Below are 24,198 nucleotides of genomic sequence, written 5' to 3'. Positions count from 1 at the left end.
TTAGTCAACCCTGTTGTCCATTTTACTGTATATATTATCACCCGGGGCATTTGTTGATGAATGCCAGGTGATAATTACTTTATCGCATTCCCACAGCCTTGTTCCTACTCTTTTTTTTTTAAGAACTGCCCCATCACGTTTTGTATAATGTGACAGAACACTTGGACAGCATTCGTGTTTTTTCAGTGTTGGGAACAAACACGCACGATTGGAAATAAAATACCAAAAATTATCTTTGATACTCCTAGACACTGACATGCTGAATGGCACTCTGAATCAAAGCCATTTAGATGTATTTAATGACAAAGCCAGCAACAACTATAACTGGTTCGTAATGTCAACATAAGCGGCGCACAATATTTAGAAACGTACATTTAACAACATTACATTATTCAACATTATATTTCCCCCCTCAGAAAAATGACCTATATTTAGAGCAACACGTCATTATGCGATCCTTAGCATGGTTTCACCCAATAATAGTCCTTTTATCAACCTATCAGCCAAGGCAAATAAAGGCTGGGTATGTGATAAATGTATAGTATCGAGAGAACACAGTTTGTTCTGTTGATATAACAGTTAATATATATATATTCATACCATGGCAATGGAAAAATACACATTTTTCATTGGCAAGTTGCAGATGATGGATTCACCCCGGCTGCCTCCGTTATTATCAGATCACCTCAAACATGGTCCTGGTTAGCGGTTTAATCCCTGTTCTAAATCAATGCTCCTGATATATTTCACTGCACATAACCTGAGCAAACAAGCTGCTGAAGCTGCTGTTGGCAAGAAGACGGCATTTTGTTTGCCCGACTTCTCAAATTACCCCCATCTCAAAATGTTTTTTTGTTCCAGGGACCCGCCAGAAGCAAAGAATAGAGTTAAAAATGTTCGCTTTAAACAATATATATTCAAAGATTTGCAGACATTTTCATAATTTTTCGAAAATAGCAGATCTACAAGCTCGTAGCGCGGCACTCGGTGCCGCGCTATGAGCTTGTATATCTGCTATTTTTGGATAGCCAAAGTGTAAAATAATGCTTTTTTAGCTCAAATTAAAAAGTGACACAGATGCGTTCCAGGTCTTAAAGGGTTAATGACAAAGCCAGCAACAACTATAACTGGTTCGTAATGTCAACATAAGCGGCGCACAATATTTAGAAACGTACATTTAACAACATTACATTATTCAACATTATATTTCCCCCCTCAGAAAAATGACCTATATTTAGAGCAACACGTCATTATGCGATCCTTAGCATGGTTTCACCCAATAATAGTCCTTTTATCAACCTATCAGCCAAGGCAAATAAAGGCTGGGTATGTGATAAATGTATAGTATCGAGAGAACACAGTTTGTTCTGTTGATATAACAGTTAATATATATATATTCATACCATGGCAATGGAAAAATACACATTTTTCATTGGCAAGTTGCAGATGATGGATTCACCCCGGCTGCCTCCGTTATTATCAGATCACCTCAAACATGGTCCTGGTTAGCGGTTTAATCCCTGTTCTAAATCAATGCTCCTGATATATTTCACTGCACATAACCTGAGCAAACAAGCTGCTGAAGCTGCTGTTGGCAAGAAGACGGCATTTTGTTTGCCCGACTTCTCAAATTACTTACGACTTCTTAATTGATTAAGAAAGAAATATAAATACAGCCTCTCTTTTTGTCCTTGGTATGTGCGGTTGGTTGGTATAAGGACAATAATGCACTGAGGTGAGACAGTTTGTCCTGTGCTGTGCGACACTTAACCCATTAAGACCTGAAGCCGATTCTGCAAATGTCTTCTATCCCAACTGTTTTCTGTAAAACGTATGTTTCTATATCCGTGGTGCTCACACTTTTTCAGGTCAAGGACCCCCAAAATGATATGCATTTGGCCGCCGACCCCCATCTCAAAATGTTTTGTTCCAGGGACCCCCAGAAGCAAAGATTTGAGTTAAAAATGTCCGCTTTAAAATAATATATATATTAAATTTGCACACATTTGCACGATTTTTCAAAAATAGCAGATCTACAAGCTCATAGCGCGGCACTCGGTGCCGCGCTATGAGCTTGTATATCTGCTATTTTTGAATAGCCCAAAGTGTAAAATAATGCTTTTTAGCACAAATCTAAAAATGACACAGTTCCAGGTCTCAATGAGTTAAGACAAGATAGTCTATGGTTTAGTTAGTAAGTTGAATATTAAATAGAAGTCGTATCTAATCATCAGTCATACCTGAGTGCTTAAGCACAATGTTGTCTGACACTGACCTAGAATTTGAATATGGTTTGTCATTGCTTCCCCTTTTTCTCACCTCTTCATTTTTCTCTCCCTTTCTCTTTCTCATGCACTCTCTGTCAGTTTCTCTCCCTCTCTTGTGTGTATAATGTGTGTATGAGTGTTGATATCTGTATGATTTGTACAGTACATCACGTTTGTGTAATCAGGCCTAATCCGTGGCCTCCAAACGCACGCACACACACACACACACACACACACTCACACACACACACACACACACACACACACTCACACTCACACACACACTCAGAGAGACACAGTGTGCTTTATGGAAGGCTTTCACTAAGTCCAACATAACATTGTTCAATCTTATATTGTATGATGCAACAGGGAGCAGGATAAAGATGATTCCCTGGGACGTACATATATACGTATGCTCAGGATATGTGTATGTGTGAGAGCATGCACATGCTGTTACATGCATACTGTGTGTGTGTGTGTGTGTGTGTGTGTGTGTGTGTGTGTGTGCGTGTGTGTGTTGGAGTATGTGTGTGACATTGCGTAAGGTCAAAGGTGAGATTGCAATCATAGACTGTCAGAGTACATGCGAGGTGTGTGTGTGTGTGTGTGTGCGTGTCTGTGCACACGCACACGCATTCACTCGTGGGTGTTTCCATGCTCAGTGTGTGTGTGTGTGTGTGTGTGTGTGTGTAAGGCGAGTGCGGTGGGCAGCTAAACACAGGCGCTCAAAGAATCCCTTTCTTCTCTTTTGAAGTGAGTTCAAATGCTCTTCAAAGAGAGAGAGAGAGAGAGAGAGAGAGAGAGAGAGAGACGGAGAGAGAGAGAGAGAGAGAGAGAGGGAGGGAGAATAGGAAAAGGGCGACCTTTCAGTCTTGTTCTTACGCATTAGCAACATGCGCCGCATGTAACAGCCGCGCATCGACTGCTTATCATCTGGCTTGCACTTCCTGTGCCATGATGATCCTACTACACTGAACCAAGTGGAGCTGTATAATAACCCACATCCTTTTGATTACCCAGGCCATGTGTTGCCAGATTCTGTGAGAGAAACAAGCAACCAGGTCTAGGAAAAAACAGCTCAAAAGAAGCGACTATATGGGCCACATGAGCACTATAACATATACGTCAGCTATTTGAAAATAGCCGATCTACAAGCTCACAACGCGTCGCTATGCGACGCGTTGTGAGCTTGTAGATCGGCTATTTTCAAATACAATATTGCGGGAAAATTATAATAAGCAGATCTGGCAACCCTGTTACCAGGCCATGTGTGAAACAATCAGTAGAATAATCCATCAACAGAAAATGAAACGAATACAATTTTAGAAATGTAATAACCAGTTAAAGTGAAGTTCAAGACGTCTGTTTGGGTTGCACATGTGATGAGCATTTACCATGGTAGTCGCAGCCCTTTAACCAGACTATTATTATTCTTATTATTTAAGCTGTTGTCTTTTCTTTCTGAGTATAAGAGTATTGGGTTAACCCATTAAGACCTGAGGCCGATTCTACAAATGTCTTCTAAATCCCAACAGTTTTCTGATAAAACATATGTTTCTATATCAGTGGCGCTCAAACGTTTTTGGCCACAGATCCCCAATTCAAAATATTTTGTTCCAGGGACCCCCAGAAGCACAGATTTGAGTTAAAAATGTTCGCTTTAAAACAATATATATTCAAAGATCTTCACACATTTTCACGATTTTTCAAAAATAGCAGATCTACAAGCTCATAGCGCGGCACTCGGTGCCGCGCTATGAGATTGTATATCTGCTATTTTTGAATAGCCAAAGTGTAAAATAATGTTTTTTTAGCTCAAATAAAAAAAGTGACACAGTGATACGTTCCAGGTCTTAATGGGTTAAGTGGCATTGGACTGCCCAAATGAGGTTCTAAAATAAATGTAAACTTTTCATTGTCACATATCAGTTGGGTATTCCTCCTCTCCTCTCCTCTCCTCTCCTCTCCTCTCCTCTCCTCTCCTCTCCTCTCCTCTCCTCTCCTCTCCACAGCCATTGTGTGAGTGCCTCCCCTAGAGCAAATTACATGCCGCTTTGTCCCTGGCGTAAACAATGTTTTCAACAGTACAGGTCTGTCCTGTCTCTGTCTCTCTCTCTCGCTCTCTCTCTCTCGCCTCAGGGGACGATCAAGAGCAGAGCGAGGGATAAAGTGAAGAGGGGGGGGGGGTGGTGATGAGACCCAGAGAGAGAGAGAGAGAGAGAGAGAGAGAGAGAGATATCAGAGGGATAAAGTGAGGATGAGAGAGGATGGAGGCCTGAGTGAAAAAGAGCAACAGTCTGTGGTCAGAGCGCCTCACACAAAAGAGTCCAGCACAAGTGTAATAAGCATACTGTAATTAGACAGAGAGAGAGAGAGAGAGAGTGAGACCGACCGGGGGTGAAGGCCGTCTGTCTGGCCATAGTCTGATAATGATAGTCAGCAACTCTTCCACATTACACACACGCACAGTACACACGCACTCATTGACCGCCCATTCGACCCCCCTGGGGTGTGACGCAAGAGCAACACGGCCCGGAGAGTTCTCAATTTCAGGCCCCAACATGTTAACCCATTAAGACCTGAGGCGATTCTTTAAAAAAAATCTTAAATCCTAACAGTTTTTTGAAAAAAATATCAAAAATATTTTTTCACGATTTTTCAAAAAATAGCAGATCTACAAGCTCGTAGCGCGGCACTCGGTGCCGCGCTACGAGCTTGTATATCTGCTATTTTTCAATAGCCAAATCTAAAGTGACACAGATGCGTTCCAGGTCTTAATGGGTTAAGGAAATTGGTCGGGTAGAGCCGCTCGGGGTTGTGGAAATGCCATTTATAATAATATTGTATTCATTTATTTACTTACTTACTGAGAATGAATGTTTCGAGTTGACAGATAAACTGGGTCTAACCCTTGGAATTTACGAGTTATATAAACAAACACATGAACAAAACGTATATACAGAGTATTACAGACAGACAGACAGACATGTAGGTCAAAAGTACACCTCTCCCAGTAGGTGTTCTAAAAATAAAACCTAGCATTGACTAATTCAAGCCGAAGTATGCACTTTATAGTCCCTCTCTTCCTCTCTCTCCCTCCCTCCCTCTTGGGCATTTGACTACATGGGCATTAAGACATCATCACAACAGAACTATTGCCTAATAATGCCGATATGTGCTGACATCAGGCATGTTCATATTTGGGCACAATCCAAGTTCAATCATACTACTACTTCTTCTACTACTACTTGTGTTGCCAGATTCTGTGAGAGAAACAAGCAACCAGGTCTAGGAAAACCCAGCCCAAAAGAAGCGACTATGGGGCCACATGTGCACTTTTAACATATACATCGGCTATTTGAAAATTCTATGTTTCTATGTTTACAAAAAATAAAAATAACAATCACTTTTAAATGCATTCACCCTTCCCCTGCTGCTAATAATGTACTGTAGGGTTCATGGTCTCACATGCGCCACATCCTGGCCGATCAGCCACACTACACCTTAAAAAAAGGTGTCAAATGTGGCACCACCAAGTAGTGGTGGTACCACAGTGGCACCACAGAGGCACTCAGATGGTATTACTGCCATTTTCAAGTGCTAACCACTGTAGCAGATCTACAAGCTCACAACGCGATGCGACGCGTTGGGAGCTTGCAGATCGGCTATTTTCAAATGAAATCTTGCGTGGGAAATTATAATAAGCAGATCTGGCAACCCTGACTACTACTACTCAGAGCCATAAAGAGAGTTCTGACACTAGCGTCGACTCCCATTGTAAGAATGTAATGCGGAAGTGCTTTGTCTATCTCAATGAGATAGTTCCAATGTTTGGAACTATAGCCCATAGGAGCCCGCTTTGCGGCGAGATCAAAGTGTGTCGTTACTCTCTTTTCTACACTCTGCTACTACTACTACTTATCTGTCAAACACTCTGAAAGAGTTGTAGTTCAGAGGACCTCTCTCTTGCTCACGTACTCGCTTTCTCTGTGACTCACTCACTCACTCACTCACTCACTCACTCACTCACTCACTCACTGTTGCTTGCTCACTCATTCTCTCTCTCTCTCTCTCTCTCTCTCTCTCTCTCTCTCTCTCTCTCTCTCTCTCTCTCTCTCTCTCTCTCTCTCTCTCTCTCTCTCTCTCTCTCTCTCCCTCTCTCTCTGGTCAGGGTGAGTGATGTGTGTGGAGGTCAGTGACCATGACATCCAGAGGTTACATAAAGGGGAAAGGGGGGACGACGCTTAGGAAGACGTTACATAAAGAACCAGGGGAGGATAAAGGTTCATAGAAATGGAACCTTGTAGACCTCTGTCAGCCCTGAGAAAGACAGAGAGAGGGAGAGAGGAAGAGAGAGAGAGGGAGAGGGAGAGAGAGAGAGAGAGAGGGATAGGGGTAGGGTAGGGGTTAGAGAAAGAGAGGACGTTACATAAACAGATAATGTCGTGGTGTACCGCTGTCGGCGTTGCTTTAGTGTTACATAAAGAGATGGGACCATTTAGCAGAATGAATGACGTGATGCGTGTGTGTGTGTGTGTGTGTGTGTGTGTGTGTGTGTGTGTGTGTGTGTGTGTGTGTGTGTGTGTGTGTGTGTGTGTGTGTGTGTGTGTGTGTGTGTGTGTGTGCGTGTGCGTGCGTGCGTGGGGGGTCGGGTGCACACTTTAGCCTTAAAACATCCTCTCTTGTTTTTTTCTACCTTCTGTCTCCAACATGGCTGGATGTGGATGAAATGTGAGCACATGTATCGCACATATTCCTACATTGCTTAACCCATTAAGACCTGAGGTTCCGATTCTATAAATGTCTTCTAAATCCCAACAGTTTTCTGAAAAACGTATGTTTCTTCTATGTCAAGGACCCCCGAAACGATAGGTATTTGGCCGCCGACCCCCATCTCAACATATTTAGTTCCAGGGACCCCCATGAAGCAAAGATTTTAGTTAAAAATGTTCGCTTTAAAACAATATATATTCAAAGATTTGCACACATTTTCAGGATTTTTCAAAAATAGCAGATCTACAAGCTCATAGCGCGGCACTCGGTGCCGCGCTATGAGCTTGTAGATCTGCTATTTTTGAAAGTGTAAAATAATGCTTTTTAGCTCGAATCCAAAAATGACACAGATGCGTTCCAGGTCTTAATTCGTTAAGCACACACATGTCATGTTGCTCCCACACAAGTCACACACACACATGCAGTACCTTATATATATATATTGTACTCACGTGCACTATATGCATGTCCTGTTGGGAGCTTAGATGGCCCTAATGCGGTTACGCTACAAAGGCTGATGTCTGCCTTATTTAATGTCTGTTTACCCTACGCACACGCACGCACTCACACATGCAGGCGCACGCACGCACGCACACGCACGCACACACACACACTCTGTCCATCACTCAGTCTCATCTCTAGGTGGTCTTTGTGTAGATTAGTAACCGTATATATATTTCTTTTAAACCCTTTTTTATATCCAGGTAGGTTCACTGGGTACAGAAAGGAATACCAGCACTCACTTAAGTCCATTTAGGCTCTTATTTCACCCCAGCAGCAGCTTCATACGAACGTTTCAGGCCTGAGGAGGGCCTGTGGGCCGAAACGTCCATCTGAAGCTGCTGCTGGAGGTATATGACCTGAATAAATAAGTAAATAAATGGACTTAAGTGAGTGCTGGTATTCCTTTCTGTGAACTACAGTATCTCCGCCTGAACCGTGCACCTTGTACACTTGTACTTGTACTACTCGTCTGATGAGTGCTTTGCTTCTTTCCTTTTCAGGTTCACTGGGTACTAATGCTTTTTTTTCAGCGATGCCCTGATTCACACTTATAGTTACACACTTTCACACCTGGGAGCTTCCCGCTACAACAACCACAGTCTTGTACTGTTTGCCAGAGTGTTGGTCATTCACTTAACCCATTAAGACCTGGAACTGTGTCATTTTCAGATTTGAGCTAAAAAGCATTATTTTATACTTTGGGCTATTCAAAAATAGCAGATCTACAAGCTCATAGCGCGGCACCGAGTGCCGCGCTATGAGCTTGTAGATCTGCTATTTTTGAAAATTTGTGAAAATGTGTGCAAATCTTTGAATATATATATATATTTTTAAGCGAACATTTTTAACTCAAATCTTTGCTCCTGGGGGGTCCCTGGAACAAAATATTTTGATGGGGGTCCACGGCCAAATACATATAATTTTGGGGGTCCTTGACATGAAAAAGATTGAACACCACTGATATAGAAACATACGTTTTTCAGAATACTGTTGAGATTTAGGAGACATGTAGAATCGGCTTCAGGTCTTAATGGGTTAACCAGCCTGATTTTTACCTGCTATGAGTGTGTGTGCGTGTATTGTGTGTGTGTGTGTGTGTGTGTGTGTGTGTGTGTGTGTGTGTGTGTGTGTGTGTGTGTGTGTGTGTGTGTGTGTGTGTGTGTGTGTGTGTGTGTGTGTGTGTGTGTGTGTGTGTGTGTGTATGTATAGTGTTGTGTAAGAGAGGACCCAGTGTGTTTGTTTATTAACCAGGTCTATATGTGTGTCTCTCTCTCTCCAGGTATTACTACAATAAGAGGATCCTCCATAAGACCAAAGGCAAGAGGTTCACCTACAAGTTCAACTTCAACAAACTGGTCCTCGTCAACTACCCCTTCATTGACATGGGCTCGACTGGTACGTGTGTGTGTACTGTGTGTGTGCGTGTGTGTGTGTGTGTGTGAGTGTGTGTCCTGTACAGACATCACCTAATCCTACAATAGGATAGCTAGATTACATAGGATTACACCAAAGACGCCTATACGTATATTATCTCTAATCAACTAGACCTCTTGTCTCTCTCTCCCTTCTCCAAAGGAGGCTGAGGCTGCCAATGCAGCATAATTATGCACAGCCTATACGTTGCATAAACATAGTTATAAATGTACTTACAATTCCATTTCTTTATTGTAGTTTTATCTTTTTGTTGAACGACCCTCCATGTCTTCCCCCTCCTTTCATTTTTTACTTTTACCGTATTTTATTTCCGTCTAGTTTTTGTGTCGTCAGCTACACAAATGCTGTTATTGGTGAAGATGTTGGCAGTCTCACGTGTTACTGTAGATGTACTGTAGGTTCTCAAAGTGGGGTCCGGGGGACCCCCAGGGGTCCTTGGGGGGGTTTCCAGGGGGTACCCAGAAAAATGTGTTAATATGGCATTACAAGGATTTTAACCACTTTAACCTTTTATACTTTGGCTATTCAAAAATAGCAGATCTACAAGCTCATAGCGCGGCACCGAGTGCCGCGCTATGAGCTTGTAGATCTGCTATTTTTGAAAAATCTTGGAACATTTGTGCAAATCTTAATATTTATATATTTTTTAAAGCAAACTTTGTAACTGAAATCTTTGCTTCTGGGGGGTCCCTGGAACAAAATATTTTGAGATGGGGGTCCACGGCCAAATACATATCATTTTTGGGGGTCCTTGACATGAAAAAGTTTGAGAACCACTGCTTTCGATGTACTGTAGATGTACTGTAGATGCAGAACTGCTTGCATTGCGGGTTTGAATTTGGCTGAGATCATTAAACTTCTCTCTCTCCTCTCTTCACCCTTTGTGTCCCCCCCCCCCCCCTCAGGGAGTGGTGTCCCGCAGAGCGCCCCCCCGGTCCCCTCCGGCGCGGGCTCCCACTTCCGCTTCCCCACGTCCACGGTCCACACGCCCTCCGAGGTGCTGTCGCCCAACGAGGAGCTGCGTAGCCCCGGCGGCATGTTCAGCGCCGTGGCCCGCCGCATCGCCCGCGGCTCCGTCAGCGACTGCAGCGACGGCACCTCCGTCAACTCAGAGATCGAGGAGGGCAACGGCGTGGCCGGGGACGAGAGAGGAGGAGGAGGGGAGAGGAGCGTGGGAGGAAGTGGTGGCGGCGGTGGGATAGGATACAGGAGCATGATCCACCCTCGTCTGTCGCACGAGTCGCTGTTCCGCATGTACGGCGGCGCGGGGGGCCACCCGGGGAGCCGGGGCCTCCCCGGCTCCGGGGGCCACAGGGTCCACCAGGAGTCCCTCTCCCCCTTCCCCGTGTCGCCCCTCCCCGGGCCGGGAGGAGGAGCCGGCGGGCTCCTGGCGCCTCCCCCGCTCTCCCCGGCGCTCTCCATGACCCCGTCCTCCCACCTCCCTTACACCCCCTCCCCCACCCTCTCCCCCATGCTGGGCTCACACTTCTCCTTCAACCCGGAGGACATGAAGCGCTACCTGCAGGCCCACACCCAGTCCGTCTACAACTACCACCTCAGCCCCCGCGCCTTCCTCCACTACCCCAACATCATCATCCCCCAGCCCCACCGCCCGCCCCAAGACAAGGCCGGCCTCGCCGCCGAGCGGGAGAGGGGAGAGCGGTCGGGAGGAGGAGGTGGAGAGAGAGGCACCACAGAGAGGCACCACCACCCGTCTCTGGCTCACCACCACCACCACCACCACCACTCCGCGCCGCACTCGGCCCACCAGCTCTCCCACCCCATCAGCCACCACCCGCTGCACCTGAGCGCCGAGGAGCCGCCGCCGCCGCAGCAGCGTGAGCCGCCCCCCCACATGTCGTCCTTCAAGTTCAAGCTGCAGCCGCCGCCGCTGGGCCGGAAGCAGCAGAGAGGGGAGGGGGGCGGCCAGGGCGGCACGCCCAGGCAGAGCTCCCTGTCGTCGTCCTCCACCTCCGGCCTGGGGTCCTCGCTGTCGTTCGGCAGCGACCTGAGCTCGGCCAGCGGCTCGGGGTTCGTCTCCAACTCCTCGTCCACGCAGTCGCTCAACAGCGCGGGCCTGCCTAAGATCAAGGTGAGACGGAACACGGTAGAAACCCATGTTTGTGCAGGTGAATGATTTGTAGAATTCAAAGCAGACAAGAGATAGAAATACACAGTCAAACACCACGGCGGCAACATGACTTCTAGTCTCAATAAAATTGAAGAATTGTAATACTTGGGGAAGCCTTACTAGTAAACTTCCAAAGAATAATAACAATAAAGCCTAAATACGTAACTTCTATCATGTTGAGTGGAAACAAGTTACACAGTGAAGTCTGGAGAAACGTATCATTGTAAAGGTCTTTACACAACGGGGCCATGAAAAATAAACAATATGAAAATGCACTGCAAATATTCTGCATCTAACTATTCATATACAGTAGCTTATGCGTAGTTCATGCCTTTATTCACAGTGAAAAATCAACCTTGTTCCGAAGAAAAATGTTGTCAATTTATCAGCACGTAATATCTGCGTTCTGTGTAGATGTACTCATGACACAAACAGCAGTTTGAAAAAATATACCTTAGGGACCAGTCGAAATTTACAGAAGGGGGTCCCTGGAGGAAAATAGGGGAGGGTCATGCCTTTCTAATTTTAATACAAGGGAGGTTCAGCTAATTTTACTTTGAATCCAAGGGAGGGTCATGCAATTTTGAATTGATAAAATAGTCCGTTTTTTATAAACATTTTTAGTACAACAGAACAGTTGTCAATGACCCCTCTCTATTTCAAATGATACAAAGGATTCAAATCCAGTAACATCTTGGTCTATTTAGAATCAATGACGGTCGTTAACAAGCCATCAACGCACAGCAAGTGTGAACGACCCAGTCAAATCTATTCAGCGTCTTAACGATGGCGGTTGAACAATTAAGCAACACTTCAACAGGTGTTAGATTTGAGAGTGCAGACTAGCATAACTGCTTTGACGCATGTCACATTAACGAGCGTCAACAAGCATCAGCTGACACACAACACCTCCCCTCTGCAGTGCTTTAAACTGAAAGTGACTGGAGTCTGTTTCATTTCTCTCCAAAATATCTTGAATATGATGGAAGACATGATTAATAATTACTGTGATTATGATAAGCTTTACATTTCGTACCATACACCATACAGTAAGAACTCCTGTAACTTTTACGGGCAAAAAAAATGAAGAAAAGAAAAATAATTTACAAAATATTACGATACAGTATGACATCTTGACAATACCTATCGTCACATTTTAATACCACGATAGGCTATATCGTGGGACAATATATTGTGACACTCCTATAGGCGGGGAGGGTTAATCTTTTTTTTTTTAAATCACTTGGGGAGGGTCATTGTTTTTTTTTTTTGTCAAAGGGAGGGTCATGGCATTTTAGATCAGGGCACATACATTTTCTCCAGGGCTACCCTTCTTTAGAAATCGACCCGTCCCTTAGGGGGGAATTAATCCCACAACTACAACGGTGTGTAAGGAGAGGTTGTGAAAGCATCAACTCTGTCTCAATGTATCTCTCTGTTTTTTTTTCCACCAATTCCCTCTCTTCACCTCCCTCACTCTCTATCTCTCTCTTTACCTCCCTCACTCTCTATCTGTCTCTTTACCTCCCTAACTCTCTGTCTCTTTACCTCTTCACCTCCCTCACTCTCTCTCCGTCCGTCCAGGTGGAGCCCATCTCAGACATCGAGTCGGAGGAGGAGGTGGAGGTGACGGACATCAGCGACGAGGACCCCGACGAACGGGACGAAGACTTCGAGCTCTTCTCGGCCCGCCACGCCCGAGCCGCCCCACTCCACCCCCACCTCCACCTCCACCAGCCGCTCCACCTCCTCCACCAGCACCACCAGCACCACCTGGCTAACGGCACGACGGCCGCTCACCACCACCACCTCCTACACCACCACCACCATCCTCATCATCATCACCACCACCAGCCCGACGAAGACCTGGACGAGGACGTCTTCAAGGCCCCCGCCCCGCCGCCCCCCGGCCTCCTATCGCCCTTCTTCGCCTCCTCATCCTCCTCTTCCTCCTCCGCCTCCTCCGCCCACGGCGGGCTGTGCGTGCCCACGGGGAGCAGCTCCGTGAAGAGCGAGCCGGCCGACCCGGCGGACGGCGGCGACGACACCACCCCTCCTCCGCCCCCTTCCCCGTCCCACGCCAGCGGGACGGCGTCCCAGACCAAATGCATCCCGCTGAAGCTGCGCTTCAAGCGGCGCTGGAGCGAGGACCAACGCATGGAGGCGTCCTCGTCGTCGTCCTCCTCCCTGCCGGAGGAGGCCACGGACGACAAGAAGGTACGGGCCGGGGTGGAGCGAGAGGAGAGGCGGAGGAACGGCGGCGAGGGGCCGACGGAGGAGGACGAGGCCATGGAGGAGAATGGGACAACGGGCAGCCCCCCCCCGTCCCGATCCCCCGTCCCGCTGGGCTACAACAACGGCTCCGTCATGGTGCCGCCGCCGACACCACCCTCCTCCTCCTCCTCCCACCTCCTGGCCGCCGCACACCGGCACGTCGGCGCCGAGCTGCACCGCGCCACAGCACAACTGTCCCTGGAGAACAAAGACTGCTGATCTCTCTCGCGCGCGCGCACACACACACACACACACACACACACACACACGGCTCAAACACTAACGTGTCAGTCGAGAAAGGGAGTTCCACCGCGCCTCAAGCCAGGTTGACAGTGGCGTGCACAGACACTTTGAGGGGCAGGTGCTCAAGTAATTTATACTTCTTTTTTTTTTACTTGGTCTGCTCTTTTTTCCCTCTACACCTATACCTCTTTGGCAAAAATAGCCGATCTACAAGCTCACAACGCCTCGCAGCGCGAGGCGTTGTGAGCTTGTAGATCGGCTATTTTTTGGCTAAAGTTCTCCTCAGAAAAGGGATGCTAGGTTTCGAGTGGTTATGGTAAAAAGACAAATCATATCACATAAAGATTTGGCGGACCCCCTGTAGTAACTCTGAGGACCCCCTATTGAAGACCCCTTCTTTTTTTCAAAAGGGCACTTCTGGTCAAGAGGGCAAAGGGCATGTGCTCTAGCACCACCTAGAGTCTATCTGTGCACGTCCCTGCAGGTTGAGGCAGGGCCGGTGTGTCACAGGAGGAGGAGGACACGTATAAACTAAAAGAACAAAGGCACTGGAGCAGCTTTGACGAATTAAAGCCTTTTTTTCCTTTTTTTTTTTTGGGGTGCGCAGCAGTACTACAGCGACAACGTTTCCATGTAAAAACACGTCTTTTCGTCAGGTCATCAAACTAACATGCAGTTCAGTGTGGAGGGAGAGGGAGATGGACGTGGAAAATGAATTGTAAATGGACCCGCTCTCTCCGCTAGCCCCCCCCCCCCCCCCCCCCGCCCCCAATACTGAAACCTCCCCAAGAACCGTACCCGACACCCGAAACCTCCCAGTGAACTGAGAGTACAGGCCAACACACACACACACACACACACACACACACACACACACACACACACACACTCACACACACACACGGTTAGGATCAGGGCTCCTCCGAGACTTCCTCATAAGGAGACGAGGGGAGATGATGATGATGATGTGGAAGATCCCAATCCCACCTCTCTTCCTCCTGCTCTTATCAACGCGAGCGAGCGGTCACCCTTCTCTCTGTGTGACCAAGCCGCCCACCAGCCCAGCAACGGCAGCCAGCAGAAACTTGGGAGGGGGGACGTCTGTGTGTGTACCTACATTTGCTATTTCTTTACACTGAAAAATGACAGGGCTTCTAAAAAAGAAAAGGAGAAAAGTGCCTGAATCTAAAAAACTCACAGCCCTGGAGTTAGGAACATGATGGAACAGAGCCAAACAAAAAAAAAAAAACGTTTTAAACAGGGAGGAGTTAGGGGTGAGAGAGTGAAATGAATATTATGGAGATGTTTATCCCTGTTGGGTTTTACTTTGGACATGCCAGGGACAGATAAACAGGAGCGCTCATCTCCAACGGCCGTGGGTGAATGTTGGGCGGCGACTCCTCCGAAAAACTGACCCACTCCACTCAGGGAAGCCGATCGCTGTATGTTCATTGGATGGACACACACACACACACACACACACACACACACACACACACACACACACACACACACACACACACACACACACACACACACACACACACTGCACTGCAAGAAGACCCAGCCAGCGGTGAATGGGACTTGAGGACTCACAATGGAAGCTTTGCTCATAGACCTTATGCAATGGACACTGCTACTCAAGGACCACAACTTTTACACACACACACACACACACACACACACACACACACACACACACACACACACACACACACACACACACACACACACGTACAGACACTCTCCATCACTCTCTGGCACACTGATCTCTAAGAACGTTGACTTTTTTGTATATCCTTCTACCTTGTGGCTTTCTCTCTCTCTCTATCCCCTCTAGTACCTCTCTCTCTCTCTCTCTTTCTCTTTCTGTTTCTGTTAGTGGACCACCATGTATAATGATCAGGACTTGGGTTCGGAGCAAGTGAACTGAAGTGAATGGAGAAAGAGAGCAGAGGAGGAGAAGAGTGTAGGAGTAGCTCAGGAACTTTGCTGCAGCAAGGAGAGATGGAAGGTTGGTGAAAGAGCTCATGTGGGAGGGGGTTTTAAGGGTAGGGATTGTGAGGTAACCTGCTATCCTGAAGGCCTATAGGCTAGCTAAACTGTAGCCTATGGGGCTAAGGCTTAACTACTTTAAAGCTGGCGTCCCTATTTTTCTTTCTAAAATAGCCGATCTACAAGCTCACACAAGCTTGTAGATCGTGAGATCGTTGTAGATTGTGAGCTTGTAGATCAGCTATTCGCCGTACGACGAAGTATAAATCAGTCTTTAGTGGTTAATTTATATTAGACGGCCGTGTTTGCGTGAGAGAAATGGCATACTTTTAACAAACAAACAAAAAAGGGTCGGCGCAACTTCTTATCAAGCGAGTGCCTCTGGACGCACAGACCATGGGTTCCCCCACAAGTCCTCTATTTCACCAGCTTGAGCTGTTTTAACAATCATAGTCTTGTTAGTGTTAACCTAAACCAGCAAAAGTTCACAAGCACACACACACACACACACACACACACACACACACACACACACACACACACACACACACACAACCACATACACAAGCACAACACTGCCTTTAGCGCCTCGCCTTGCTCCCTCTCTTTCTCTCTGGGTGCATCCTCAAGTCTCTTAACCCATTAAGACCGGGAACGCATCTGTGTAATTTTAAAGATTTCTTTGGCTATTCAAAAATAGCAGATATACAAGCTCATAGCGCGGCACCGAGTGCCGCGCTATGAGCTTGTAGATCTGCTATTTTTGAAAAATCTTGTTTTGGGATTTTTTTGGGGAAAAAAAATGTTTTTAGATTTTTTTTTCCAAAAAAAAGTAGGATTTAGAAAACATTTTAAAGAATCGCCTCAGGTCTTAAAGGGTTAAATTGCATCGATGTTTCCCTGCACTTTGCATCTTTTCCTCGCGTCTTATTCCCCTCCTACCAAGGATGCAGAGGAGAGGCGCGATGAACCCCCTGCGAGCATGGAGGAAACGATACGGAAATAATGTTTAGCGTCATGTTTAGCGTCAACATGACATGTTTAGTGTCATGTTTAGCGTCATGTGAAGCGACGGCCGTTTCTCATTACGCCGGCACAGCTGGATCTTCTGCCAGCATCTGTCGTTAACAAACAGTACCCCCCCCCTACCCCCCACCCCCCGGCCCATGCCCCTCCAGTTTTACAATACCTGTTGTACTCAGGTCTTAAAGGGTTAAATTGCATCGATGTTTCCCTGCACTTTGCATCTTTTCCTCGCGTCTTATTCCCCTCCTACCAAGGATGCAGAGGAGAGGCGCCACGAACCCCCTGCGAGCATAGAGGAAACGATACGGAAATAATGTTTAGCGTCATGTTTAGCGTCATGTTTAGCGTCATGTTTAGCGTCATGTTTAGCGTCATGTGAAGCGACGGCCGTTTCTCATTACGCCGTCACAGCTGGATCTTCTGCCAGCATCTGTCGTTAACAAACAGTATTGTGGGATCTGTAGTTAATAAGTGTGAGATATTTAACTAAAGAAACCTGAGAGCCAACTCAGTAGTTAAGGCTTAACTACTTTAAACCTGGCGTCCCTATTTTTCTTTCTAAAATAGCCGATCTACATGCTCACAAGCTTGTAGATCGTGAGATCGTTGTAGATTGTGAGCTTGTAGATCAGCTATTCACCGTACGACGAAGTATAAATCAGTCTTTAGTGGTTCATTTATATTAGACGGGCGTGTTGCGTGAGATAAATTGCATACTTGTAACAACAACAAAAAAAAAGGGTTGGCGCAACTTCTTATCGAGCGAGTGCCTCTGGACGCACAGACCATGGGTTCCCCACAAAGTCCTCTATTTCACCAGCTTGAGCTGTTTTAACAATCATAGTCTTGTTAGTGTTAACCTAAACCAGCAAAAGTTCACAAGCACACACACACACACACACACACACACACACACACACACACACACACACACACACACACACACACACATACACACACAACCACATGCACAACACTGCCTTTAGCGCCTCGCCTTGCTCCCTCTCTTTCTCTCTGGGTGCATCCTCAAGTCTCTTAACCCATTAAGACCGGGAACGCATCTGTGTCATTTTAAGATTTCTTTGGCTATTCAAAAATAGCAGATCTACAAGCTCATAGCGCGGCACCGAGTGCCGCGCTATGAGCTTGTAGATCTGCTATTTTTGAAAAATATTGTTTTTAGATTTTTTTTCAAAAAACATTTTTTTAGATTTTATTTTCAAAAAAGATTTAGGATTTAGAAAACATTTTAAAGAATCGCCTCAGGTCTTAAAGGGTTAAATTGCATCGATGTTTCCCTGCACTTTGCATCTTTCCCTCGCGTCTCATTCCCTCCTACCAAGGATGCAGAGGAGAGGCGCGATGAACCCCCCGCGCGCATAGAGGAAACGATACGGAAATAATGTTTAGCGTCATGTTTAGCGTCAACATGACATGTTTAGCGTCATGTTTAGCGTCATGTTTAGCGTCATGTGAAGCGACGGCCGTTTCTCATTACGCCGTCACAGCTGGATCTTCTGCCAGCATCTGTCGTTAACAAACAGTATCCCCCCCACCCCACCCCCCTACCCCCCTGTCCATGCCCCTCCAGTTTTACAATACCTGTTGTACCCGTTGACAGAGTACTTAGTGCAGTAGTGCCCATTATCATAGTACTTGGATGCCAGTCTATGATGTCAGTACTATGACGTCATATATTGATGACATCAGGGATCTCTATATATGGGCATAAAAGGGACACACACAGAGACAATACAGAAGATCTACTTATATGGAAAATACTAATAATAGGCACTTACATTTCCTCTGGCATATCATTCGGATTTGCCAGTTGTAGAGGCATAGCAATTACTGTGACCCCCCCCCCCACCCCCCCCTCCCAAATACGTGTCTTTCTCAAACATTCGGTTCCCCCTATTTTGACCTGCCCCCCTCCCCCCTCCCCCAGAGGGATTGTGGGATCTGTAGTTAATAAGTGTGAGATATTTAACTAAAGAAACCTGAGAGCCAAGGAGAGAAAGAGCGAGGGCATGTTAGACACACTTGTACGCGTACACACACACACACACACACACACACACACACACACACACACACACACACACACACACACACACACACACACACACACACACACACACACACACGCGCACACACACTGCCTCTCTATGCCTTGTTTTTATATATATTATGTACAAAGTCCCAAAAACTGAGCTCTAATAATACACACATATACAAACTATATCTTTATATATTCTATATGAAATTATTAAAGAGAGATTTTAAAAAGAATGCATTGCATTTGTTGGTTGACTGATTCAGGACTTTTGCTTTTTTATAAAGTGGATTATGTTGAGCTGTCAGAAGCAGGTAAACATTACTAGGCTAATGGGTGGGGTGGGGGGGGCGGTGAGAAAAAAGGGAAGGGAATGTCGGCATTTTGTCCCAGTAGCAGCAGAAGCAGCAGCACAGGGGCCAGCGAGAACCTGCCTCCACAAACAAAGCAGGTTTTTAGAACTCATGGACGCATGCAGGTTTTTCTCTGCTGGCACACTGGATACACATGCAGTAGTCTCTTTTTAAGTAGCCATTACTCCACTCTTGCTGTTTGTACAGCCCATTGCACTGCAGCAGTTATCCCTCGGCCCCTGGCTGGAGTTGGCCCGTGGCCTCACACCACCTCCAGGAGACTCCAGTGTGTGTGTGTGTGTGTGTGAGATCTCTGTGTTAGCGGGCGGCTGTTACCGAGGTGGAAATCCTGTCTTTTCCCTTATGACAGTTAGCCTAATACTCCACAATTCCCAGCAGCTCTGGATTATAGAGGCTCTCCGAGGCCAGTTAAGAAGCCAGAGAGAAAGAGAGAGAAAGAGAAAGAGAGAGGTGAGGGAATAACGGCGTTAATGATTACTGCAAGATATCCTGGAAATGCTGCGAGTATGACATGTGAGGCCTGACCTGAATTGCCCTCCCCTGAAGCCACACACACACACACACACACACACACACACACACACACACACACACACACACACACACACACACACACACACACACACACACACACACACAGATTTCTTAGCACACATGTTCCACATACATTGCTACTGTGGGCCTCTGTATTTGTTGTCTGTCAGTAGTATATGTTGTCAATATCAGTGGAGAGACGGGTCAGATCTGACATCTGATTGGTTACCTCCGCCATGTTGACCAGCCACTCCGAGCTGGCCACTGGCGAGACAGACAGAGACAGATCTATAGCTGGGGGGCACTGTAGAATACAAGCCCCCCCCCCCCCCCCCGGGCCCAGCAAATTTTCTCATCGCACCCCCCATGGAGCATGTGACAAACGCACGCACACACACACAACATGCAACACGAAAACAAAACTCATCCCCCAAAGCAAGTATAATCCCCAACCCTGTGTCTGTGTTGTTTGAACTGACGGCAGCCTTATGAACTACTACTGTCTTCATATCGAATTAACCCATTAAGACCTGGAACGCATCTGTGTCACTTTAGATGCCTTTGGCTATTCAAAAACAGCAGATCTACAAGCTCATAGCGCGGCACCGAGTGCCGCGCTACGAGCTTGTAGATCTGCTATTTTTGAAAAATCGTGAATTTCTTTTTTTATATATTTTTTTCAGAAAAATTGTTAGGATTTTGATTTTTTTTTTAGACGCGGCCTCAGCTCTTAATGGGTTAACAGACGAGGCGTCGCACTGCCTGCTTTCTGCATTCTTTAATTCATTCTCTCTCTCTCTCTGTCTCTCTCTCTCCCTCTCGTTATCTACTTCATCTCTTCTTTGCATTCTAACTGAAGTGTCGTCTGTGAGTTCCTGCTAAACTGTGGCGTGATCTCACTCAACCGTGACGGTGGGGGGGGGGGGGGGGGGGGTGACATTGATCGGGGGCCCGTTGGGTTCAGAGACAGACTCTGTGTCTCTCTATCGCTCCTCTCTCTCTCTCTCTCTCTCTCTCTCTCTCTCTTCCCGTATGTTTTATTTCATTTTATGTTTTTCTTTTCTGGTGTCAATATTGCTGTTAATGAATTATTGTTGTTGTTTATTATATTATTATTATTCTCGTTGGGTCATTTTACCTCCTCTGGCATTATTATTATGGTAATTATTATTATTATTATTATTATGATTATTCCACGGGCTCTCTTTAGAATCTTTGCTTTCTGCAGTACATCCACCATCTGATATCACTTGGGGGGTTGACATGGAAACCCCCCTGCCCCCCCCTGATCATCAGCCCCACTGTGTCTTTGTGGTCATTTTTACAATTGTAAGATGGAGAAGGAAAAAAAGAAAGAAACGAAAAGAAAAGAAAAAAAAAAACGGAACGTGTAATATTACTTCAGAGAGACGTTTGATAAATGCTGACAGAGCAAATGGCAAAGGAGGGACAGAGAGGGAGACACACCAGTGGGGGGAGGACTTTTATGAATTTTTGTGTTTTTTTTTTCTTTTCTCCGTTCTGTATTGTAATTTTTCTTTTATAATATTAGCTCTACTCTCGCTCTCTTCTCTTTCGCTCGCTCGCTCTTGTACATTTTTATTTCTTGTTCCATTTTTGGGAGGGAGGGGTTGTATCAATTTTAACAGAAAAGTAAAAAAGAAAAAAAGTTGTGTATTGTTTTACTCTGTAAAGTTCTATCTCTTTTATCTCTCCCTCTCTCTTTTCTCCACGAGCGGTTATGTAACACTCAGAGAGTTGAGAGCTAACAAAACACCATGACGTAACATTGACTTTCTCCACTTTAATTCTTTTCGTGTTCATTTTATTTTATTTTATTTTTTTCAAACTTGTAATTAAGCTGTAATCAGGGTTAATTAAAACTGGTTAAAACCAATTACCCTAGTGCGTAATCTGTCATTTTGTTTACACAGCATTATGTTTCAGTTACACACACTAGTCAAAGGTTTCCCTAAACAAATGTTTTTTTTTCTGGAATGTTTGCAAACAGAAATGTATATAACTTTGACCCTTTTTTAATCCACCAATCAGCTGATGGTCACACGATCAGTATCAATAATGCGTTTAATCAAGATCACTATCAATAATGCGTTTAATCATGCTTCTGCCTCGTGTTTATCAGCTCCTTCAGTCAAAGGAAGGACACAGTGACGCCTGGTTTGTACATACTGTAGTTGTGCGCCGGTGTCTTACGCCAGAAATAGAAGACATGCGCTGTGTGTGAGCTTGTACATCTGCTATTTTCAGTGCAAGACACTATATGCTCAACTATGTATGAATCAGGCCGGAGTGTGGGGTCATTTTGTGCTTCCAAGTTTTTTTCACGTACAGGCATGAATGTGTGTGCTAAAAGGCATTATTTTACACTTTGGCTATTTAAAAATAGCAGATATACAAGCTCATAGCATGCCGCGCTATGAGCTTGTAGATCTGCTATTTTTGAAAAATCGTGAAAATGTGTGCAAATCTTTGAATATATATTATTTTAAAAGCGAACATCTTTAACTGAAATCTTTGCTTCTTTGGGGTCCCTGGAACAAAATATTTTGAGATGGGGGTCGGCGGCCAAAAGCATATCATATTGGGGGTCCTTGACATGAAAAAGTTTGAGCACCACTGATATAGAAACATACGTTTTTCAGAATACTGTTGGGATTTAGAAGACATTTTGTAGAATCGGCCTCAGGTTTTAATGGGTTAGAAGAGAGAAGGACACAAGAACAAAAAAGAAGGAAATGTTTAAAGCTAGTAGTTGCAGATCCATTTACTTATTCAGTATTGGTGTTTTTATTTAATCAGTAATCCTGTGTTTTTGGCATCGTTCAACAGCTTAAAAAAATGACTTTCAATGAGTCATCAGACAGGTTTAAGGATCTCGCTAAAAGGACGCCAACTCATTTTGACTTTATCATACGATGATGTATAAATTAAGTATTAAGCAGAACGTGGCTGTCGCAGCAATCAACCCTTTTGACTTTTCCATTACGGGATAACCGCTCTTAAAAGGCCATTGTAAGAATAGAATGCGCTCTAGATCAATAGGGATGGCAGAAATCACTTCAGGGTTCACACACTTCACCCTAGAACATGAGTTAAAGTACTTTACATTACACTATTCTGAATTAGCTTCTTTTTTTCTGTTTGTAAAGCTACAGCCATAGCAGTGACAGACACACATGAAGACATAAAAGTTTGGTTCTGGATCTGTGGAGTGGAAAACATTCAACCTTAACCGATTAAGACCGGGAACGCATCTCTGTCATTTTAGATTTCTTTGGCTATTCAAAAATATCAGATATACAAGCTCATAGCGCGGCACCGAGTGCCGCGCTATGAGCTTGTACATCTGCTATTTTTGAAAAATCGTGAAGATTTGTGCAAATCTTTGAATATATATATATTTAAAGCGAACAAACATTTTCAGAATTGGCCTCAGATCTTAATGGGTTAACAGGCAGAGGCAGTGTTCCAACACAAGAAGCACGAGTGTTGTACCTCGTCTCCTTCACCGTCACGATCAGTGATGAGTGTAAAGGATGAAATGGAGCGCTGTCTCTCTCTCACACACACACACACACACACACACACACACACACACACACAGAGAGCTGTGGTAATGCTGAGGCCTCAGAGGTTATGTGCTCAAAGTGCATGAGGAAAAGCACTTTGTCTGTGCACTGCCGTTGCCTACTCGTCCATAATGCTCCAACACATAACGCCCATACCTTTTAGGCATGACGTCAAAGGCCTCGGGAGTCTTCAGGAGCACTTCCAGACACACAAGAGAGGAGGGGGAGAGGAGAGGAGACACTTGGGGTGGAGGTGGTGAGATGGCAACGTTTCACTGCATTACCACGGCCCGCTGACTAAACAAGGTCACCCCACAACACTTGTCAACTCATCTGTTTGACATTCTACCAGTTTCTTAACATGTTGGCAGCTTTTGGTGTCCTTTAACTACACGTTGTGTATGTGTCCTCCTGTGCCATACATTATAAGTCATATATATATATATGGTGCGTGTCCAAGGTAACCTACTTTTACCTGCTTTAACCTTGGTGGGGGAGGGTCCGTGTGTCTGCATGCCAGGTGACAGCTGTGCGTGTGTGTGTGTGTGTGTGTGTGTGTGTGTGTGTGTGTGTGTGTGTGTGTGTGTGTGTGTGTGTGTGTGTGTGTGTGTGTGTGTGTGTGTGTGTCAACAGCAAAGAGGCCAGGAATCTCTGCACCTGACACACACACACACACACACACACACACACACACACACACACACACACACACACACATAAGCCATTCAGGTGTTTGTTGCTTCACAGTGGAGGAGAGAGAGGAAGGGGAGATAGAGAGCGAGAGAGACCACAGGAACCGCCAAGCGATGTCACCTGGCTGCACCACATCCGTCTTTCTGTTCACTCTCACCGGCAGCCACTTTCTCAGAAAGGTGCTCCTTGCAGAGAATACCGGGTATGTTAGCATTATGCATTTGACATACAGTATAACCTGGAAATTGTCATTGTGAACACACACACACACACACACACACACACACACACACACACACACACA

The 24,198-nt window shown here is 45.5% G+C and overlaps 1 protein-coding gene across 3 annotated transcripts in view; it reads left to right on the top strand.

The window, feature by feature from the left end:
• The window catches only part of erfl3 (Ets2 repressor factor like 3), an 83,765-nt gene extending 67,485 nt beyond the window's left edge, over nucleotides 1-16,280 (top strand). For 2 of the 3 annotated variants that reach the window (XM_084052562.1, XM_084052561.1), the window contains exons 3-5: nucleotides 8,824-8,939; nucleotides 9,884-11,070; nucleotides 12,694-13,729. In XM_084052562.1, the coding sequence (XP_083908688.1) occupies nucleotides 8,824-8,939; nucleotides 9,884-11,070; nucleotides 12,694-13,602 (2,212 nt within the window). In that variant the 3' untranslated portion in view covers nucleotides 13,603-13,729. Of the gene's footprint in view, nucleotides 1-8,823; nucleotides 8,940-9,883; nucleotides 11,071-12,693; nucleotides 13,730-14,120 lie in introns of those variants that run through there. The other variant, XR_014600454.1, reaches the window with a different exon arrangement.
• The last annotated feature ends 7,918 nt before the right edge of the window (nucleotides 16,281-24,198 follow it).

Source organism: Gymnoscopelus microlampas, assembly GCF_963454915.1.
Source record: "Gymnoscopelus microlampas genome assembly, chromosome: 3".
NCBI classification, from domain to species: Eukaryota; Metazoa; Chordata; class Actinopteri; order Myctophiformes; family Myctophidae; genus Gymnoscopelus; species Gymnoscopelus microlampas.
This window is presented reverse-complemented; position numbering and strand designations above follow the sequence as displayed.